The sequence below is a fragment of the Danio aesculapii genome, chromosome 3 (genome assembly GCF_903798145.1).
Source record: "Danio aesculapii chromosome 3, fDanAes4.1, whole genome shotgun sequence".
NCBI lineage: Eukaryota > Metazoa > Chordata > Actinopteri > Cypriniformes > Danionidae > Danio > Danio aesculapii.
In genome coordinates this window covers 10,446,800-10,466,297 of record NC_079437.1, presented here as the reverse complement: position 1 = coordinate 10,466,297, position 19,498 = coordinate 10,446,800, and the positions used below count along the sequence as shown (strand labels likewise).

General features: G+C 35.5%; 2 protein-coding genes across 2 annotated transcripts in view; both read right to left on the bottom strand.

Moving 5' to 3' along the window:
* hmox2b (heme oxygenase 2b) overlaps nucleotides 1-5,915 on the bottom strand; it is a 26,871-nt gene extending 20,956 nt beyond the window's left edge. Inside the window, exon 1 of the mRNA XM_056453116.1 lies at nucleotides 5,711-5,915. The gene's annotated coding sequence lies outside the window, so the exon portion shown is untranslated. The remainder of the gene's footprint in view (nucleotides 1-5,710) is intronic.
* A 656-nt stretch (nucleotides 5,916-6,571) lies between these two features.
* Nucleotides 6,572-19,498, bottom strand: part of cfap70 (cilia and flagella associated protein 70) — a 40,839-nt gene continuing 27,912 nt past the window's right edge. Inside the window, exons 18-26 of the mRNA XM_056450090.1 lie at nucleotides 19,346-19,461; nucleotides 15,515-15,691; nucleotides 15,304-15,434; nucleotides 10,147-10,296; nucleotides 9,889-10,050; nucleotides 9,711-9,800; nucleotides 9,003-9,104; nucleotides 6,864-6,911; nucleotides 6,572-6,781 (exon numbers count right to left, since the gene is read on the bottom strand). Of these exons, the coding sequence (XP_056306065.1) occupies nucleotides 6,701-6,781; nucleotides 6,864-6,911; nucleotides 9,003-9,104; nucleotides 9,711-9,800; nucleotides 9,889-10,050; nucleotides 10,147-10,296; nucleotides 15,304-15,434; nucleotides 15,515-15,691; nucleotides 19,346-19,461 (1,057 nt within the window). The 3' untranslated portion in view covers nucleotides 6,572-6,700. The remainder of the gene's footprint in view (nucleotides 6,782-6,863; nucleotides 6,912-9,002; nucleotides 9,105-9,710; nucleotides 9,801-9,888; nucleotides 10,051-10,146; nucleotides 10,297-15,303; nucleotides 15,435-15,514; nucleotides 15,692-19,345; nucleotides 19,462-19,498) is intronic.

The window sequence follows — 19,498 nt, the reverse complement described above, 5'->3', positions numbered from 1 at the left end:
TTATGGTATTTATAATAAAAAACAGTCTATGATATTTATACACTGCCCAATATATCTATAGACTATTTACACAGCTACATGAAAAACAAGCGGAACCCGATTTAATTCATTCATCATTCATTTTTCTTTGGCTTAGTCCCTTTATTCAACACGGTTGCCACAGCAGAATGAACCGCCAACCTATCCAGCATATATTTTACACAGCGGATACCCTTCCAGCTGCAACCCAGAACTGGGAAACACCCATACACACTCATTCACACACTCATACACTACGGCCAATTTAGTTCATTCAATTCACCAATAGCGCATGTCTAGAAGTTTTAGTTATTTATAAAACTTTTTAAAAAGCACAGGTTTAAGTTACAGAATTTAGTGTTTAGTTGAGTGTTTGTTTATTGAAAAATATGCGTTAGTTAAAGGGCATCTATGGGGAAAAATCTACTTTTCAAGCTGTTTGGACAGACATATGTGCATGTATGGTGTATAGACCGTCATATTGGGGTGATATAAACACTCAGTCCTTTTTTTTCAAATTTAACAACATAAAAACGGTGGACCAAGTGGAGCGGTTTTCAGATCGACCGCAACTTTACGTAGGAGTGCGGTCTCCCCGCCCACCAATATTGACTGACAGCTGCGCGCATTAACATGTCCGGTAGTCACGTGTATAATCATATCAACAAGACCAGATGTGCGCAAAGCAGCCGGGAATAAAAGGTCTGTTCAGTTCGCTAGAGTCATCAATCATCAAATGTGATCAAGAGTGAGTTTTACAAGTTTAAAATGTTTTAAAACAGAGCATCTGTGTAATGAATTACAGCGATTTACTTCAGATTCCCTTAATCAGCACAGCCGCGTGTCAGAACAATTATAAAAGAAGACGCTTCAATCCCGGATTGTGGACGTTAAATCAGGTTTATTTTGGACATTAACAATGCGTGCAAAACGAGTGCAAAGATTAGCGCGCTGTCTCTGTGTGTGTGTGTGTGTGTCTGCGCTTTGTGTTTGTGTATGTCTGCGCTATGTGTGTGTGTGTCTACACTATGTGTGTGTGTGTGTGTCTGCGCTATGTGTGTGTGTGTACTGTATATCTGCGCTATGTGTGTGTGTGTGTGTATGTGTATGTGTCTTCGCTGTGTGTGTGCGTGAACTTTGTAATGACATTGTGTGTGACTCATTGTTGCAACTCCACAAAAAAATGCATCAAATACTGATTGTTAAAGTTCTTACTATAGTATTTCTCACACACGTTACGTGAGATCTGCTTCCTGAGGCAGCCGAGGGCGGCGATTGCTGACAGGCACGTGGGAACGGTGAGGACTAGCCTTAAAGGGCCAGTACAAAAAAACAGCAACAACTTTTTCCCAACTATAATATAGACACTTCAAACAGCTATAATAAATAATCTGATGGGTGTTTTGAGCTGAAACTTTACAGACACATTCTGGGGACACAAAAGACTTATATTAAATATGAAAAAAGGGGTGAGCTATGTGCCCTTTAACTCTTGGTCTACACTCCAGTCCAGATGGTGGGGGTAATGCTCCAAAAAGATGGTTGCCAACCACCATAAAACTACAAGTAGTAGAAGAAGAAAATTTAAATCAGTGATTAATAAGGAAATAACAAATATTTGGCAACAAAGATTAAGAAAGGCAACACAGGTAGATAGTATTGTGATACTGTCAAAACAGTTGAGAGAAAAGAACAGTGTCATGGAAGACACAGAAAGGAAGAAATAATGATTTCAAGATTAGGGTTGGGTCACGCAGGATTAAATGCAACACTTGCATTAATGGGAAAGCATGGAAACGGTATGTGTGATGAGCGCAATGTGGCTGAAACAATAGAACATGTACTTTTTGTCTGTCACAGAGATAAGGGCCAGCGTGATGCTCTGTTCAGTAATATTCCAAATAGGCCAGTGAATGTCATAGACCTTCTTAGGAAAGGCTTGAGAGATAGCCTTATATATAGGCCCCTATTAACATTTTTAGAGGACACAGGATTACAGGCCATAGGATTCAGTAGGATTTTGACGGTTCTATTTCGGGGTTGAGGACCTTAGTACGGAAGATGGAGGAGCTGAACACGCAGCACCAGCTTTTGGTCTGAGAACTGATGCTCTGAGGTGGATGGGTCACTTCCCAAGTTAGTGTTTTTTTCCTCCCCCTAAGCTAAACAGGTACATCACCCAAGTGCATGAGAAGTACAGTAGGTGAACGGCTATTAAACAAAAAAGAAAATTAAAATGTACTCCAAACTGTGGAACTCCATTGCTACCAATTTCCATCATTCTACAAAATATCTTCCTTTGTTTTCAACCTCAATTAGGTTTGGAATAACTTGAGGTTGAGTAAATGATGTTTTTTTTTTTCTTTTACTTTTATGCAGGTTTAATTTAGAAATATTTGTGTTTATATATATATATATATATATATATATATATATATATATATATATATATATATATATATATATATATATATATATATATATGTATATATATATGAACAATTCCAGCGTTATGGATGTCACGTTTGCAGTAAAATCTCCAAACATAAATTCACATAGAAAGTTTATATTAACATTATATTGAACCATCCCTTTATATTTTCCAAAACTACTAACCACAGAGTTATGAGATCATAAAAATATCAATCTGTAAACATGTTTTGTACTTTAAATGAGGAAAATAAACATGCATTATGGATGTGATGAAAAATTTTTGCAGTATATAAGTCTTTATAGAAATTCTGTAAATTAAACAGCACAACCCCCCAAAAATTATGCTAATCAAAAGCATAAGAGTTGGCTCTCTATAGATCAAAAATGACTGGCTTTATTTTTTATTTTTGATATTTTTGCATTTATGAGGAAAAAGCTTCATTATGGATGTGACACCTCTCCGTTAAGGATGTGACTGATGTGAAATTGCCACTTGTGTGATCTTGGTAGATCAAATTAAATAGTTTAAAAACATTGACAGAAACATTTTTGAGTATGTCTAAAATACTTGCTTACACAAAAAACAGAAACAGTTTGAGTATTTTGTTGAAAACTTAAATATATTTATATATATATATATATATATATATATATATATATATATATATATATATATATATATATATATATATATATATATATATATATATATATATATATATACAGTCAGGTTAATACAAGAAAATATCTGAAATACAGGAAAATCCAGACATATCTGGTTGATTTATCAGTGGAAGATCAAATACATTAAATAAATACAGAAAATTATTATAATTTTTTTTTTGTCATGGCAATATTCTCATCTGAACATATTTAAATGCATTTCTAAATCGTTCAGCTTCATCGTTATTGTTCTAAATTTGTGCATGCCTAAAATATTTTCTTTTTACTACCTAACGTCAACCATGAAGGCACATTCACACAAAGAACAACTAAAAATCAATATAAGGTGACATACATTATATGACACCATGTCAAGTTAAAATAATTTAAACTTTTACACGCAGCACCAGTCATGAATGTCAGTTCCAAAGCAGTGAACCAATCAGAAGAACTCGGAGGCGGGGCAGGCATTGCAAGCTTCTGCATTAAGTTGGCATGACAACTTGTTTTTGAGGTTAGTCTATAGAATACACAAGACGTGTCACTCGTATAGTTTTGAATGGGGAAAAGTGTAACGGTCAATATGGCGAATGAAGCCCTGCCTACTAGTATAAAGCTCGAAATCTCTACTTTTAAATGAACCAACTACATTTGAGTACAAAAGGTTTGTGGCTTTGTAATCTGTATGAAATGAACGCAAGGTACAGTCTGTCCTGTCAAACACACGTCATTTCTGGAGGAGATTCGCCCTCAAGACCAAGCTGTGAATTACTTCTGAAGTCCAGCATGATCTGATGAAGCATTATTCATGCGCATTAGCTCAGGCAACCTGAAAAAAATGCTGATTTAGTTTGATTCAAAAGTTTAGAAATGAAAGTAATTTTGTTTAATTTATAGGTGGTTCCAAATATGTAATGTAATCGTAAGCTTGGCAAACAGTTTTGGAGAATTTGATGTCTCCCCATTCAGGCAGAATGCCCGAGCATACAGCCCGTGAGGCGTTTCAAAGATGACTGCCAAGTGAAATGACTTGCCTTAAAGCATAGGTCTCAAACTGGATTCCTGGAGGGCCGCAGCTCTGCACAGTTTTGCTCAAACCCTAATCAAGCAACTAATCATGGCGTTCAAGACACTTTTAAACACCTCGATTATTTGGAACAGCTGAGTAAATGCTGCGTCTTGTGTTTTCAGACACAAAGTTGTGTTCTGAGTAAATTAGTCAATTAGATTTTAGTCAAATAGCCACAAAAATGCATAGTAACGAGTAATTAAATGCGAGTCTTTTGACCAATAGGCAATGCTGTTAGTAAATCGATGTAGCGTGGTCAGTGTGAGGTGATAATAGTAAAGAATGTCTTACTTTGGGGGAGATGAAAAGGTCTGTAATGCAAACTTGATCACATGAAGCATGTCTTAGCCAATCACAACGGCTTTCAGTCTCCTTCCCTGTGTACCAGCATAGGGGCAGCGTTAGCATCAGCCATTATGCTTTTTATGCTAAAGCTTTCAGACTTGCCTTCAAAAGGCTTTGATTATAGCACATGGAGTTTGGTGTGCATGGTCTGAGGATGACCTGACGTAAACTGGTCCTCAGAAGGAGTGTAGGAAAGCTTGGTTGTCAGTGAAAATCAAAATCCTTGACAGAAAGATTTGCTACTTATGGCATAAATGATATTGATGAGTGATAATTAATCAGTAGATTTGATAAAAACACTTGTTAAAGGGATAGTTCACTTAAAAATGAAAATGTCCTCATTATTCACTCACCCTCAAGTGTTTGTAACACAAAACAAGACATTCTGACAAAAGTTGGGGAAAAGCAGACATTGATATCCATAGTAGGAACAGAAAAATGTTATTTTTCGATGACTATTTGTTCCAGCATTCTTCAGTATATCTTCCTTTGTGTTCAACGGAAAAAAAAGAACCCCAAATAGGTTCGAAACAAGTGGAGGATGAGTAAATGATGATGAATTGTCATATTGGGGTGAACTATCCCTTTAAGATAATAGCATAATTTTGTTATTGTTTTGACAACAAGTTGTCACTGTCTCAAAAGTTTTTAAATACATTCAGTGCACTGTGCTAAAGATACATACTAAGCCACGTCATGATTTTGCCAAGATTGATACGATCCTGGATTATCATCTATGTTGATCCTGGAGCATCATTTTTATTTGAAAATGTAATCCCTACCCCTAAACCTTATCATAACTCTGAATTATTCCCAAAATCAGAGGGGAATCATGGATAACAATCATGTAAAAGTGCTTAAACCTAACCATAAGCCTAAACTTAACATATTGTAAACATATCCCTTAATTCTGATTGGCTGATTGTAAAGCTGTTCCAGGATCAACATAGATCTTAATCCAGGAACATGTCCTACTTGGTGAAATCAAGTTGGCGATATATCAAGTATTTGCAACACAGGCTCATTCTGAAAACGTAGTCCTGCGGACGTTTCTGGAGACAGCAAATTACGTAGCCAGAGGTACATATGGCTGCATTTAATTTTTTTTAAACGAACGCTAGGGTTGGGGAGGGGATGGGGTGTGACGCTGTTCCTTTTCGCGCTTACCAGCTGACCGCTTACCTCCATATGGACGGCATTCCGGCTGCAAACAGTTTGTCCCGTTAGCGCGCCATGTACATCGGCAGACTTGAGACGCAGAGAAGAGTTGACCACGAAGACGGGGTTCGAGTCCGGTGAAGAGAGGTTCCAGAAAGCAGGTAAGACAAAAACAGAATCCAAAAAATTAAACAAACTAGTGAATAGCATGAGAATGAATAGTGTGAGAATGTGGTAACATCTGAAAACGTGGTAAAAAATAAAATAAAAAAATTCAGATGCGAGCTTTTCATTTTTTGGATTGCTTTTAAAACGTGTTGGTTGGGTTTTAGGGAAGCGGGTGGGTGGGTCAATCGATAAAATTGGTTGGGTTTAGGGAAGGGGGAGGGTGGGTCAGTCGATCGTTCACTCAGTCAGTCAGAAAGTCTGTCAAAAAGTGAGTCGACAGCGGCCTCTGGTGGGTTTACGTGAGAACAGCTGGCACGAATGGCACTAGTATGCTCACTCGCGAGGGAAATTTGAGATCTCAAAAAGTGTACACTGCGACCTCTGGCAGATTCGCAAAAAACAAAAACGGCGGAAAAACGTGCCGCCGGGACGTATTTTGCGGTCTCCAGAAACGTCTGCAGAGGTACGTTTTCAGAATGAGCCCGGTTTGCGTATTTTATAGTGATACATCAATGTGCTTATACATTATAGCATTTTACATCAAAATTCAAAAAGCTGGACATGTAAAAACTGCATGTCATTTGACTCTTTGTATCTCTAAAGTTCTAAAGTATACCTCACTACTGTTATTGCCCTTAACCATTCTCATAATACTTGATGTAAGAGTCCGTTGATGCAAGACCCCGTTCTTATGTGCAGATTTCAATACAGCCCCTAATGAAAAAGAAAGACTACAGCTAATTATGTTAAAACTATATTTAATTATCATTTCCACCTTTTATAATTAGCATTTAGTGATTTGTTTTATGGTTCAAAACTACATATACAAGGATAAATATGTGCACATCAGAAGCATGGATTCCCAAAGCCAACACGTGACTGCAGGTCGTGGATCTCCTGCAGAAGTGACTCCGCTGGTAAATTCATCTGTAAAAGCAATAATTAAATGCTGTTTTAAATACCACAGACTTTAATACTTACAAATGCATTAACATAAGACAGTACAAACCTTTATGGCGTATTTATATGACTGCTCTGCCTCTAGTTTTCTGCCGGTCTGAAATAAACAACATCACTTCCTCAAATATTTTCTGTTTTATCAGGGGTCACCACAATGCAATGAACCGCCAAGCACAGTACGACATAAATAAAACGTCAAAAACACATCAAAACAGCAAATCGATTTGATGTTAATTGACTTACTTGATGTCAAAAGTCTCGTAATCAGTTTTTGATGTATTTTATTCCAATATTAGATGTCAATTTGATGTCATTTTAACATCAAGGTAGTTCAGATGCATCATAGAGATACAAAAAAGTGTAAATTTGAAATTGAAGAAGAGTCCTGTAATAAATCTTTGATGTTTTTTTACACCAATTTTAGATGTCAATTTGATGTCATTTTAACATCAAAGTAGTTTACATACATGGTAGGGATACAAAAAAGTGTGAATTTGAAATTAAAAAACAAACATCAAATCATTTACATGAGTTTTTCAATTTAAAATTTACACCTTTTTTGTATACTATGCAGAAAAAAAACTACTACCGTAATGTTAAAATGATATCAAATTGACATCTAAAATTTACATAAAAAAACAAACATCAAATTAATTACAGTAGTTTTTCAATGTCAATTTTAGATGTCAATTTGATATAATTTTAACATTAAGGTAGTTTTTTCTGCATAGTAGAGATACAAAAAAGGTGTAAATTTTTAATTGAAAAACTAATGTAATTGATTTTTGATATTTGTTTGTTTTATGCCAATTTTAGATGCCAATTTGATGTCATTTTAACATCAAGGTAGTTTACAAAAACAAAAGTGTAAAATTGAAATAAAAAAAAGTCCTGTAATAAATTTTTTTTACGTTTTTATGCCAATTTTAGATGTCAATTTGATATAATTTTAACATCAAAGTAGTATATATGCATTGTAGAAATACAAAAGAAATTGAAATTGAAAAAAGCCCTGTAATCGATTTTTTATGATTGTTTTTTTTTTTTTTGTCAATTTAGGTGTTAATTTCATGTAATTTTAACATCAAGGTAGTTTACATGCATTATAGAAATACAAAAAATAGTAAATTTGTAATTGAAAAAGTTCTGTAATAAATTTTTGATGTTTATTTGTTTTTATGCCAATTTTAGATGTCAATTTGATGTCATTTTAACATCAAGGTAGTTTACATGCATTATAGGGACACAAAAAAAGTGTAAATTTGAAATGGAAAAACTCCTGTAATCAATTTTAGATGTTTATTTTTTTCTTTTGCCAATTTTAGATGTTAATTTGATGTCATTTTAACATCAAGGTAGTAATCTATTTTTTATGTTTGTTTTTTATTCAAATTTTAGACGTCAATTTGATGTAATTTTAACATAAAGGTAGTTTACATGCATAAAAGTAAAAATTTGTGTAATTGTAGATTTGCAATTTGTTTTTCATAAGCTTTCAGATTAATAGAAATTTTCTTATTATAATATTATTTGTGTCGTTATTTTGGTGGTCAGAATGGCATCAATGTGTGGATGTCAAACAGACATCAAGGTTTTGACATCAAATCGATTAGCATTTTTGACTAGTTTTTTGATGTCAATGTGATGTTGTATTGATAGCAATATAATCAATTTAGTGAATTTAGACATCATCGAGCTAAATAAATAAACTTTACATTGTCATATAGTTTGTTAGGATTAGACAACATTTAGCTGCGATACAACAATTTGAACATCTGGAATCTGAGGGTTCAAAAAATGTAAATATTGAGAAAACTGCCCTTGAAGTTGTCCAAGTTCTTAGCAATGCATATTACTAATCAACAATTAAGGTTTGGCATATTTCAAGAAGAAAATGTACAAAATGTTTACATGGAACATGATCTATACTTAATAGTTTTTTTGGCATAAAAGTAAAATTGATAATTTTGACCCATACAGCTATTCATTCAAATATAAACCTGTGCTGGTTTTTATGGTCCAGAGTCACAAACGATTGCCAACATTCTTCAAAATATCCACTTTCAAATTTTACAGAAAAAAGTACATATGAAAGTATCAAATCACATGAGCAAGTGATTTCTGGATGAACTATCCCTGAGTTTAATGAAAGACAACAGTAGTATGAATGCATTTGGCAGTCACTTACCTGTAAACAGACTAGAGACAGGTAAGCCCACACCTCTGCATTCCTGTTATTCAGAACGTTGGCTTCGGTCAGAGCTTCTTCAGCTTCAGTCAGCTCCTCCAGCTAGAGATACAGTAAAACAATTAACCCTATTGACCCTATTCGGCAAACATTTTTGTTACACAGATATTTAAATTTACATATAGTTTATTTAATTTACATATATATTGTCATAAACATTTTCTCAAATAGGGGTGGCGCAGTGGGTAGCGCTGTCACCTCACAGCAAGAAGGTCACTGGTTTGAGCCTCGCCTGGGTCAGTTGGCACTTCTATGTAGAGTTTGCATGTTCTCCCTGTGTTCACATGGGTTGGTGAACATGCACTAGGTGAATTGAGTAAGCTAAATTGTCATGTGTGTGTGAATGAGAGTGTATGGGTGTTTCCCAGTGATAGGTTGCAGCTGGAAGTGCATCCGCTGTGTAAAACATATGCTGGATAAGTTGGCGGTTCATTCTGCTGTGGCGATCCCTGATTAATAAAGGGACTAAGCCGAAAAGAAAATGAATGAATGAATGAATTCTCTCAAATATATGCATGCATGTGTGTATTTATATATACATATTTTATATCAAAACTAACTTGGATTGCGACATTTTGGATGTGATTAATCTTTGCTCAGCACTAATAAATATGTATTATATATTAAGTACTATAGATTTATACTCACTCTATAGTAGGCAATTCCCAGCCGGAGCCAAGTGAGGCATGATGGAGAGTGTTTGCAGGCACGCAGGAACACCGATTTGGCTTTTTCATACTACAGAGGGAATGAAGACAGGGTGAAAATGGCTATAATAGGACTTTAAATCCTAACGGATCAAACTAAATATCGATCATGAACTCACTTCTCCATCCTGCAGGTAGATGGTGCCCAAGCGCAGGAATACAGAGTGTGTGTGTGAAGTGTCCAGCACCAAATCCAGCGTTCGTTCATAGCAGCTCTGAGCCTGAGTGTAATCGGCCCTCAGGTAATGCAAGTGACCCCACAGGGCCCAAATATCAGGATTCTGACAGGAGCAGACACAGAGAGAAAAGTGGTGTGAGGAGTTTGTAGTGTATAAGGAACTTGTAACATTGTGCTGTTGCACTGGAATGATGCAGACCTGGAAGTTGTCAGTGAGCGCCTCCTTCAGGCTGGATTCAGCACTGTCAGGGTCTCCTCGCAGCATCTGAAGCTGAGCAAGAGCCAGATTATACAAGCTTATGTCTTTTTCTGGAGACAACAGCTCTGAAGCCAGAGCACGCTGGGCCATCTGAACAACACACACACACACAAACACACAATGTAAAGTCCGATTGGCTTTAAAGTTTTATTCCTGAATGATCCAATGATTTCTGGACTTCCAATGGGATACATGCACAGCAAGTATTTCATTTTAACTTCCAACCCAAGCTGTATTCCTTGTAGAAACAACAAATTATTTATATTATTTATTAAATTACCCATTAATTATATTTTATTAATGCATGCAAAACCTTCCCCTTCACAGTAATTTAAAAGCAGTAATTATACTGAGTATTATTCATATTATTTATCAAAATAGCCATTAAATTGTATTTTATTACAACCTACACCAAAACATACCCCTCACAGTAATGTCAAAACAGTAATTATAGATTATTATTCATCAAAATAGACATTAAATTGTATTTTATTAATGCCCACCCCAAACCTGCCCCTCACAGTAATGTCAAAACAGTAATTATACGGAGTATTATTCATATTATTAATTAAAATAGACATTAAATTGTATTTTATTAACGCCTACACCAAAAACTACCCCCCACAGTAATGTCAAAACAGTAATTATACTGAGTATTATTCGTATTATTAATTAAAATAGACATTAAATTGTATTTTATTAATGCCCACCCCAAACGTCCCCCTCACAGTAATGTCAAAACAGTAATTATACTGAGTATTATTCATATTATTCATTAAAATAGACATTAAATTGTATTTTATTAATGCCCACCCCAAAACTACCCCTCACAGTAATGTCAAAACAGTAATTATACTGAGTATTATTCGAATTATTCATTAAAATAGACCTTAAATTGTATTTTATTAATGGCCACCCCAAACTTTGCCCTCACAGTAATGTCAAAACAGTAATTATACTGAGTATTATTCATATTATTCATTAAAATAGACATTAAATTGTATTTTATTAATGCCCACCCCAAACTTTGCCCTCACAGTAATGTCAAAACAGTAATTATACTGAGTATTATTCATATTATTCATTAAAATATCCATTAAATTGTATTTTATTAATGCCCACCCCAAACCTGCCCCTCACAGTAATGTCAAAACAGTAATTACACTGAGTATTATTCATATTATTCATTAAAATAGACATTAAATTGTATTTTATTAATGCCCACCCCAAACCTGCCCCTCACAGTAATGTCAAAACAGTAATTATACTGAGTATTATTCATATTATTCATTAAAATAGACATTAAATTGTATTTTATTAATGCCCACCCCAAAACTACCCCTCACAGTAATGTCAAAACAGTAATTATACTGAGTATTATTCATATTATTAATTAAAATAGACATTAAATTGTATTTTATTAATGCCCACCCCAAACTTTGCCCTCACAGTAATGTCCAAAACAGTAATTATACTGAGTATTATTCATATTATTCATTAAAATAGACATTAAATTGTATTTTATTAATGCCCACCCCAAACTTTCCCCTCACAGTAATGTCAAAACAGTAATTATACTGAGTATTATTCATTTTATTAATTAAAATAGACATTAAATTGTATTTTATTAACGCCTACACCAAAAACTCCCCCCCACAGTAATGTCAAAACAGTAATTATACTGAGTATTATTCATTTTATTAATTAAAATAGACATTAAATTGTATTTTATTAACGCCTACACCAAAAACTACCCCCCACAGTAATGTCAAAACAGTTATTATACTGAGTATTATTCATTTTATTAATTAAAATAGACATTAAATTGTATTTTATTAACGCCTACACCAAAAACTACCCCCAACAGTAATGTCAAAACAGTAATTATACTGAGTATTATTCATATTATTCATTAAAATAGACATTAAATTGTATTTTATTAACGCCTACACCAAAAACTACCCCCCACAGTAATGTCAAAACAGTAATTATACTGAGTATTATTCATATTATTCATTAAAATAGACATTAAATTGTATTTTATTAACGCCTACACCAAAAACTACCCCCCACAGTAATGTCAAAACAGTAATTATACTGAGTATTATTCATATTATTCATTAAAATAGACATTAAATTGTATTTTATTAACGCCTACACCAAAAACTACCCCCCACAGTAATGTCAAAACAGTTATTATACTGAGTATTATTCATATTATTCATTAAAATAGACATTAAATTGTATTTTATTAATGCCCACCCAAAACTTTCCCCTCACAGTAATGTCAAAACAGTAATTATACTGAGTATTATTCATATTATTCATTAAAATATCCATTAAATTGTATTTTATTAACGCCTACACCAAAAACTACCCCCCACAGTAATGTCAAAACAGTAATTATACTGAGTATTATTCATATTATTAATTAAAATAGACATTAAATTGTATTTTATTAATGCCCACCCAAAACTTTCCCCTCACAGTAATGTCAAAACAGTAATTATACTGAGTATTATTCATATTATTCATTAAAATATCCATTAAATTGTATTTTATTAACGCCTACACCAAAAACTACCCCCCACAGTAATGTCAAAACAGTAATTATACTGAGTATTATTCATATTATTCATTAAAATAGACATTAAATTGTATTTTATTAATGCCCACCCCAAACTTTCCCCTCACAGTAATGTCAAAACAGTAATTATACTGAGTATTATTCATATTATTCATTAAAATATCCATTAAATTGTATTTTATTAACGCACACACCAAAACCTGCCCCTCACAGTAATGTCAAAACAGTAATTATTTTTGTACAGTGTCACAAACTTATAATGTGAATCTCCACAGCTGTATCCTATCTAGCATCCAGCCACCTATAAACCTCCAGTGAAATGTTGATGTGACTATTTTCAGATTTCAGCAGCAATAATGTAATTTAATCAAAACGTGGTTGGTTAAATAGACTTAAGAAAGGCCATTTGAAACACAAGTTTTGTCAGGTAGAGCGCAGAAAATACTTAAATGATTAAAAATGAAAGTTTTCTATATTTTGATCTATAATTTATTTCTATAAGAATACATTTTAAGGTGTAATATTTCTTTGATAGCAAATCAAAAAAGATAAATTAAGACAAAAATTGTTTTCAAGGTATTACAACTAACCAAAGTGTGACTTACACTACCCGACAAAAGTCTCATTGCTTATCCAAGTTTTAGGAACAACAAACACTAACTTGACTTCTAGTTGATCATTTGGTATCAGAAGTGGCTCATATGAAAGGCAAAGGCCTCTAGATTACACTTATTTTACCAAAATAAAATATGATCATGTCTTGATTTAATTAGGACAGTAAGGTCTGACTTTGCTTAGACAAACGTCTTGTTACTTAACAGAAATAATGTACAGTATAGAATAAAAAAGTCATGGTGCAGTGGAAAAAGAATGAATATTGTGTCTGACTCTCATGAGCTTGGAGGACTGCATCCATACATCTCTGCTATGACTCAAATCACTTATTATTAAAGTCATCTGGAATGGCAAGGAAAGTATTCTTGCAGGACTCCCAGAGTTTGTCAAGATCATTTGGATTCAACTTCATTGCCTCCTCCTTTATCTGACCCCAGACATGCTCAATAATGTTCATTTCTGGTGACTGGGCTGGCCAATCCTGGAGCACCTTGACCTTCTTTGCTTTCAGGAACTTTAATGTGGAGGCTGAAGTATGAGAAGGAGCGCTATCCTGCTGAAAAATTTGCCTTCTCCTGTGGTTTGTAATGTAATAAGCAGCGCAAATGTCTTGATACCTCACGTTGTTGATGTTGCCATCAACCCCCAAACTGAATGTACAGTAATCCTAAACCATGATTTTTCCTTCACCAAAGTTGACAGATATCTGTAAGAATCTTGGGTCCATGCGGGTCTCAATAGGTCTTCTTTTTATTAAATGGGATATTTGTGATGAATGAGATGCAGTTCAACAGAACTCTTACAACTGAAATCAATGACAAGACTTTTGTCAGATAGTATATTTACAGATATGGTAGAAATGGGCTTCCATATTAAAACTTCAAGCTAGGGCTGCACGATATTGCAAAAATATAGCATTGCGATATTTTTTTATTTTGCGATATGAATACAATTTTACCAGATGACTTAATATCTCTATTTGGACAGAATTTATGAATTTAGATCAGCTGGGATGATTCTACAGTGGGAATGCATCTCCATAAAAATTTTATAAACAATCTATCAACTTTTTGGGGTCCCCCCCAACACATTTTCGTTGTGGTCTGTGCTATTTGCAGTGCATTTCTGTATTGCACATATTGTGAGTATTTTCATGGATAATAATCTATAAATACAATCAAGAAAAATCTTAACAAAAATAAAATGTTTTTTTTTCCAGAGTCTAACAGTATTCAAGTGCAGTAGTGAATGATATTAATAATAATTCAATAAAATGAATCGTTGTTAAAGTAACAAATGGTACAATTTCTGATGCCGGAATGCTTATAAAATCATTATACAATTCCAGGCATCAAGAACACATGTGGCGTCGCAGTGGTGCAGTAGGTAGAGCTGGTCAGTTGGCGTTTCTGTGTGGAGTTTGCATGTTCTCCCTGCGTTTGCGTGGGTTTCCTCCGGGTGCTCCGGTTTCCCCCACAGTCCAAAGACATGCGGTACAGGTGAATTGGGTAAGCTAAATTGTCTGTAGTGTATGAGTGTGAATGAGTGTGTATGGATGTTTCCCAGAGGATGTTTGCAGCTGGAAGTGCATCCGCTGCGTAAAACATTTGCTGGATAAGTTGGCGGTTCATTCCGCTGTGGCGACCCCAGTTTAATAAAGGGACTAAGCCGACAAGAAAATGAATAAAGAACACATGCAAAGGATAAATTCTAATCCAAACTCACGATTGCATATCCTGCGATGTGGCTATTGCGAATTATCACATTGCGATATCGATGCTGAAACGATATATTGTGCAGCCCCATTCAAGCTAATAAATAAATAATGATTTATTAATCCAGGTAATAAAAATAATAATGTGTCACCGCATGCGAGCGAGATCTGCTGATGTGACCTGTAATGCATGACTGCGCAGGAGAAACCACACAGTCTCCATGTAGACACTGCTGGATGACATCTGCTGTTTACTCTCCAGCTTCTTCTGTGGCCTTTCTTCTTCTCGTACAGCATCTTTATCTGCATCGCCTGCTTTAAAGCACATGATCAAGGATTAGCTATAACTGAACGCCCATTTGTCAGTGAACAGACAGAAAAGTGTTGGTCACCTGTTTTCTTTATACATCCATCCTCTTTCTGGACGTTTTCTTGACCAGATTGAGTTTCAGTGGTTAATTCTGATTCAGATGCCATGTCCTTCTGCAAGGATGAAATAAGCTGTTTGTTGGCCTCCCGAAAAGCCATCTCTGCCTGAATGGAATTCTCCTGACTCTGGCTGAACAACCCTGAAAACAATTTGCAAGTTAATTGAACGTTTAATATGCTTGCAATGGAAAAACAATCACTTCTGTAAACTAAGATAAGATGTCTTGTCTACATAACAAATTGCCTTTAAAATTGCATTTGAGGCAAGGCAGCACCTCACATTTAGTTTTACTTAAAGTTGCTGAGACTTTTGCTGAAAGTTTGTACATTTCAAACTAGGCTCATTCTGAAAATGTACCGCTATATACATTTCTGGAGATCACCAAATACAGTACGCCCCAGGAGCTCCGTTTTTTGCAGTTTTTGTTTTCGCGAATCCACCAGAGGCCACTGTGTATGCTTTTTGAGATCTCAAATTTCCCTCATGAGTGCCATTCATGCCTGCTGTTCTTACGTAAATCCACCAGAGGCTGCTGTTGACTGACTGACTGACTGACTGACTGATATACCGACCCACCCTTCTCCTTCCCTAAACCCAACCAATAGTGTTTTCAAAAGCACAGATTGACCAGATCATCCACTTCCCAAAACCCAACCGACTGTTTTAAAAAGCAATCCAGAAAAAGAATAGCTCTCGTCTGATTTACCACTTTTTCAGATTGTACCACATTCTCACCCTGTTATTTACTTGTTTATTTTGTTTTTGGGCTTCTGTTTTTGTCTTACCCGCTTTCTGGAACCATTCATAACCAGACTCGAATCCCGTCATCATGGTCAACTCCTCTCTGACTCTCAATCCCACCAACGTACATTGCGAGCTAACTGGACAAACAGGTGACAGCGGGAAAGCCGTCCAAACGGAGGTAAGCGCAAAAAGGAACAGCATCATACCACCCTATAGCGTTCGTTTTAAAGACAAAATGCAGCCATACGTACTAGGAATACTCCGATCAATCCATCAGAGATCGTTATCGCCTGATAATCACATTTAATGACTCATTTCACATTTCATGAGCTAATCTGGTCGATCTCATGAACCAATCTCAAGTGTTTTTTTGAGTTTCAGTTTCAGCACACGCGCACCCGGGTTATACAGGCAGGTTATACCATACCTGTCAACCCTCCTGTTTTTCCTGGGATTCTCCTGTATTTTACAGTTCTATCCCGCTATCATCCCATAAAGGTATTCCTCAAAACAGTCATGTAGCGGTGCGTGGTATCTCTTATTTTTACATCCCAATGTTGACAGGTATGGGTTACACATACATTAGCTACAACATGTTATAATGGTAAATGATGCATGGGGCCATGATCGATGGTTGCGCTCATGTCACAGGAGATAAAATACATACAGATGTGTATAAACTGTTTTAAGCAATCACACAATATAGAGATATTTAGTGTCTCATGCAATCTTACGACCTCTCCTGGAAGCTCCGCAAGTTTTTAATTATGTTTTTTTTAATCTGTTTAATCCATTGTTTTCTGAAAAGCTGCGTCTAACCAGGACATGTCCACACTAAATAGTTATAAGAGACGTGTCTAAGGGATTATATGCAGCATCCTTCACTTATTCTCTTAGGTAAGGATAGATCTCCATTTAAAACCTGTGAAATGTGAAAATGAGCTTTATGCATCAGAATCAGTACTCAGTATCAGACGATCAACATGACAAGGAATCGGTACTCGGGATCGGCTGCAAAAATCCTAATCAGAACATCCCTAATATGTACTTCTGGCTACGTAATCTGCAATCTCCAGGCTATGTTTTCAGAATGAGCCTATGCTTTTAAATGTGTGTAACAGAACAATGCAAGGTTTGAGACACTATTTAACTGACCGTTATGTGCCCTGCCAATCATCTTGTCACATCATCCAAACTTCTTTAATATTTAACATCCTACCTTATTGGAGATTTAAGCAGCAGATTTATGAAGCAGCATTTTGAGTATTTAAATGGTCGAATCATCCAGATTAACAGCAGTATAGCATGGCGTGCCACAAGGCTCTGTTTTAGGCCCACTCTTGTTTTCAGTTAATACTGTAAGATGCATAGAAATGTTATTACAAAACATGGGTATTGTTTTTAGTCTTATGCTGATCACTCAATGACCACGTTTACATGGACATCACTAATCAAATTATTGGCCTTAATCTAAGTACGGCAATAATAATATTAAGGTGTTTACATGAGTTGCTTTTTGAATGTTCCTTTTACGATCCTGTTTTACATGTTATAGCACATAATTCGATTAACATCATTGTGTCAATGCGCTATCCACATTTCCTCTGGAGTTTCATGTAATTTCAAGTGTTTCATTTTTCATTTGTCGAATTTAACTGCAGTTTGGCACTTTCACTTTCATTCGGGAACATTTCATTCATGCCCCCTGTGACAAAACAAGTTACTGGATGCAAACTAAATGGAAGAAAAAAAACCTCAGCATTTCACGATGCAGGAGTCTGTGGTTATCACTGACTCGGTATGTGCAAAGAATAGTGTCAAACAGCCGTGTGTGCGTGGACTATCCTGTCGCAAAATGTGACAAAAAGTCCTACATGACAGTAATAGTTTGATTGCGGTGTTTACATGTCTGTACTGCACTTTAATAATGCGGCATACTACACATACTCTCTGTAGCTCGATTATCACCTTAATCGGATTAAATTGATCAAAAATCGCCATTTACATGGTAGACTTTTAATCAGAGTATTGTCTTAATCACATTAAAATTGGATTACTGGTGTCTCATTGTGCCAAAAACATACACACATATATAATTTAGATCTATGCGGATGTTCTATTGCTTCATCCTTTTTAGCAGGGGTGCCCAAACTTTTTCTTATAATAAGCCAAAAACCAAACTTGATTGAGGGCTGTTGGCTGAAGGTATATACACCAAAGTGTATAACATCAAAGTTGCTAATGTTTATAGTAAACATTACTTTAAATAGTAATTACTTACGCAATATAACTACATTTTATCGTGAACATATTACAGTAAAAGCGTCACGGTGGCGCAGTGGATAACACAATCGCCTCACAGCTAGAAGGTCGCTGGCTTGAGCCCTGACTGGGTCAGTTGGCATTTCTGTGTGGAGTTTGCATGTTCTCCCCGTGTTTGCGTGGGGTTTCTTAGGGTACTTCAGTTTCCCCCACAAGTCCAAAGATATGCGCTATAGTCGAATTAGGTAAGCTAAATTGTCCGTAGTGTGTGTGTGAATGGGAGTGCAAGCGTGTTTCCTAGTGATGAGTTGCAGCAGGAAGGGCATCCGCTGTGCAAAACATATGCTTGATAAGTTGTCGGTTCATTCCGCAGTGGAGACCCTTGATTAATAAAGGGACTAAGCCGAAAATCAATGAATGAAGGAATTACAGTAAAAACATCAATAATCCCTTTTATAACCTTGCCTTTGATTTGCTTACCGATGTCTTGTGCATTGTCCTGTATCCATCTAGTGACAGTATTTACAAATCTGAGTCATTTACAATATTTGATTGACACATTTAATTAAATTGTTTTTGTCTCTCAGCAATAAATTAAACAAACAAAAGCAAGTTAAATCTGAAATGACGATCTCGGTCAAAGGATTTGCCCCAACCCACCTCCCCATTCTCCTTCTCTTCTGAGATGGGCTGGTGGGCAAAACCAAAGATTACTATGGGCCAACTTTGGCTTGCGGGCCCTAGTTTGGAAATCTCTTCTCTATAGTTTGTAACAGCGTATTCTTACCAAATACAGTCCATGCGACCACACTTTTTGGCTCCACAGAAGTCGCCCTTTCAAAGAAAGTTTCTGCATCCTCAAAGCGTCGGTTCATGTCCGCCAGAATCCCACACATGAGCAGACTGCAGAAAACACAACAGATTAAAAAACCCAGAGCAT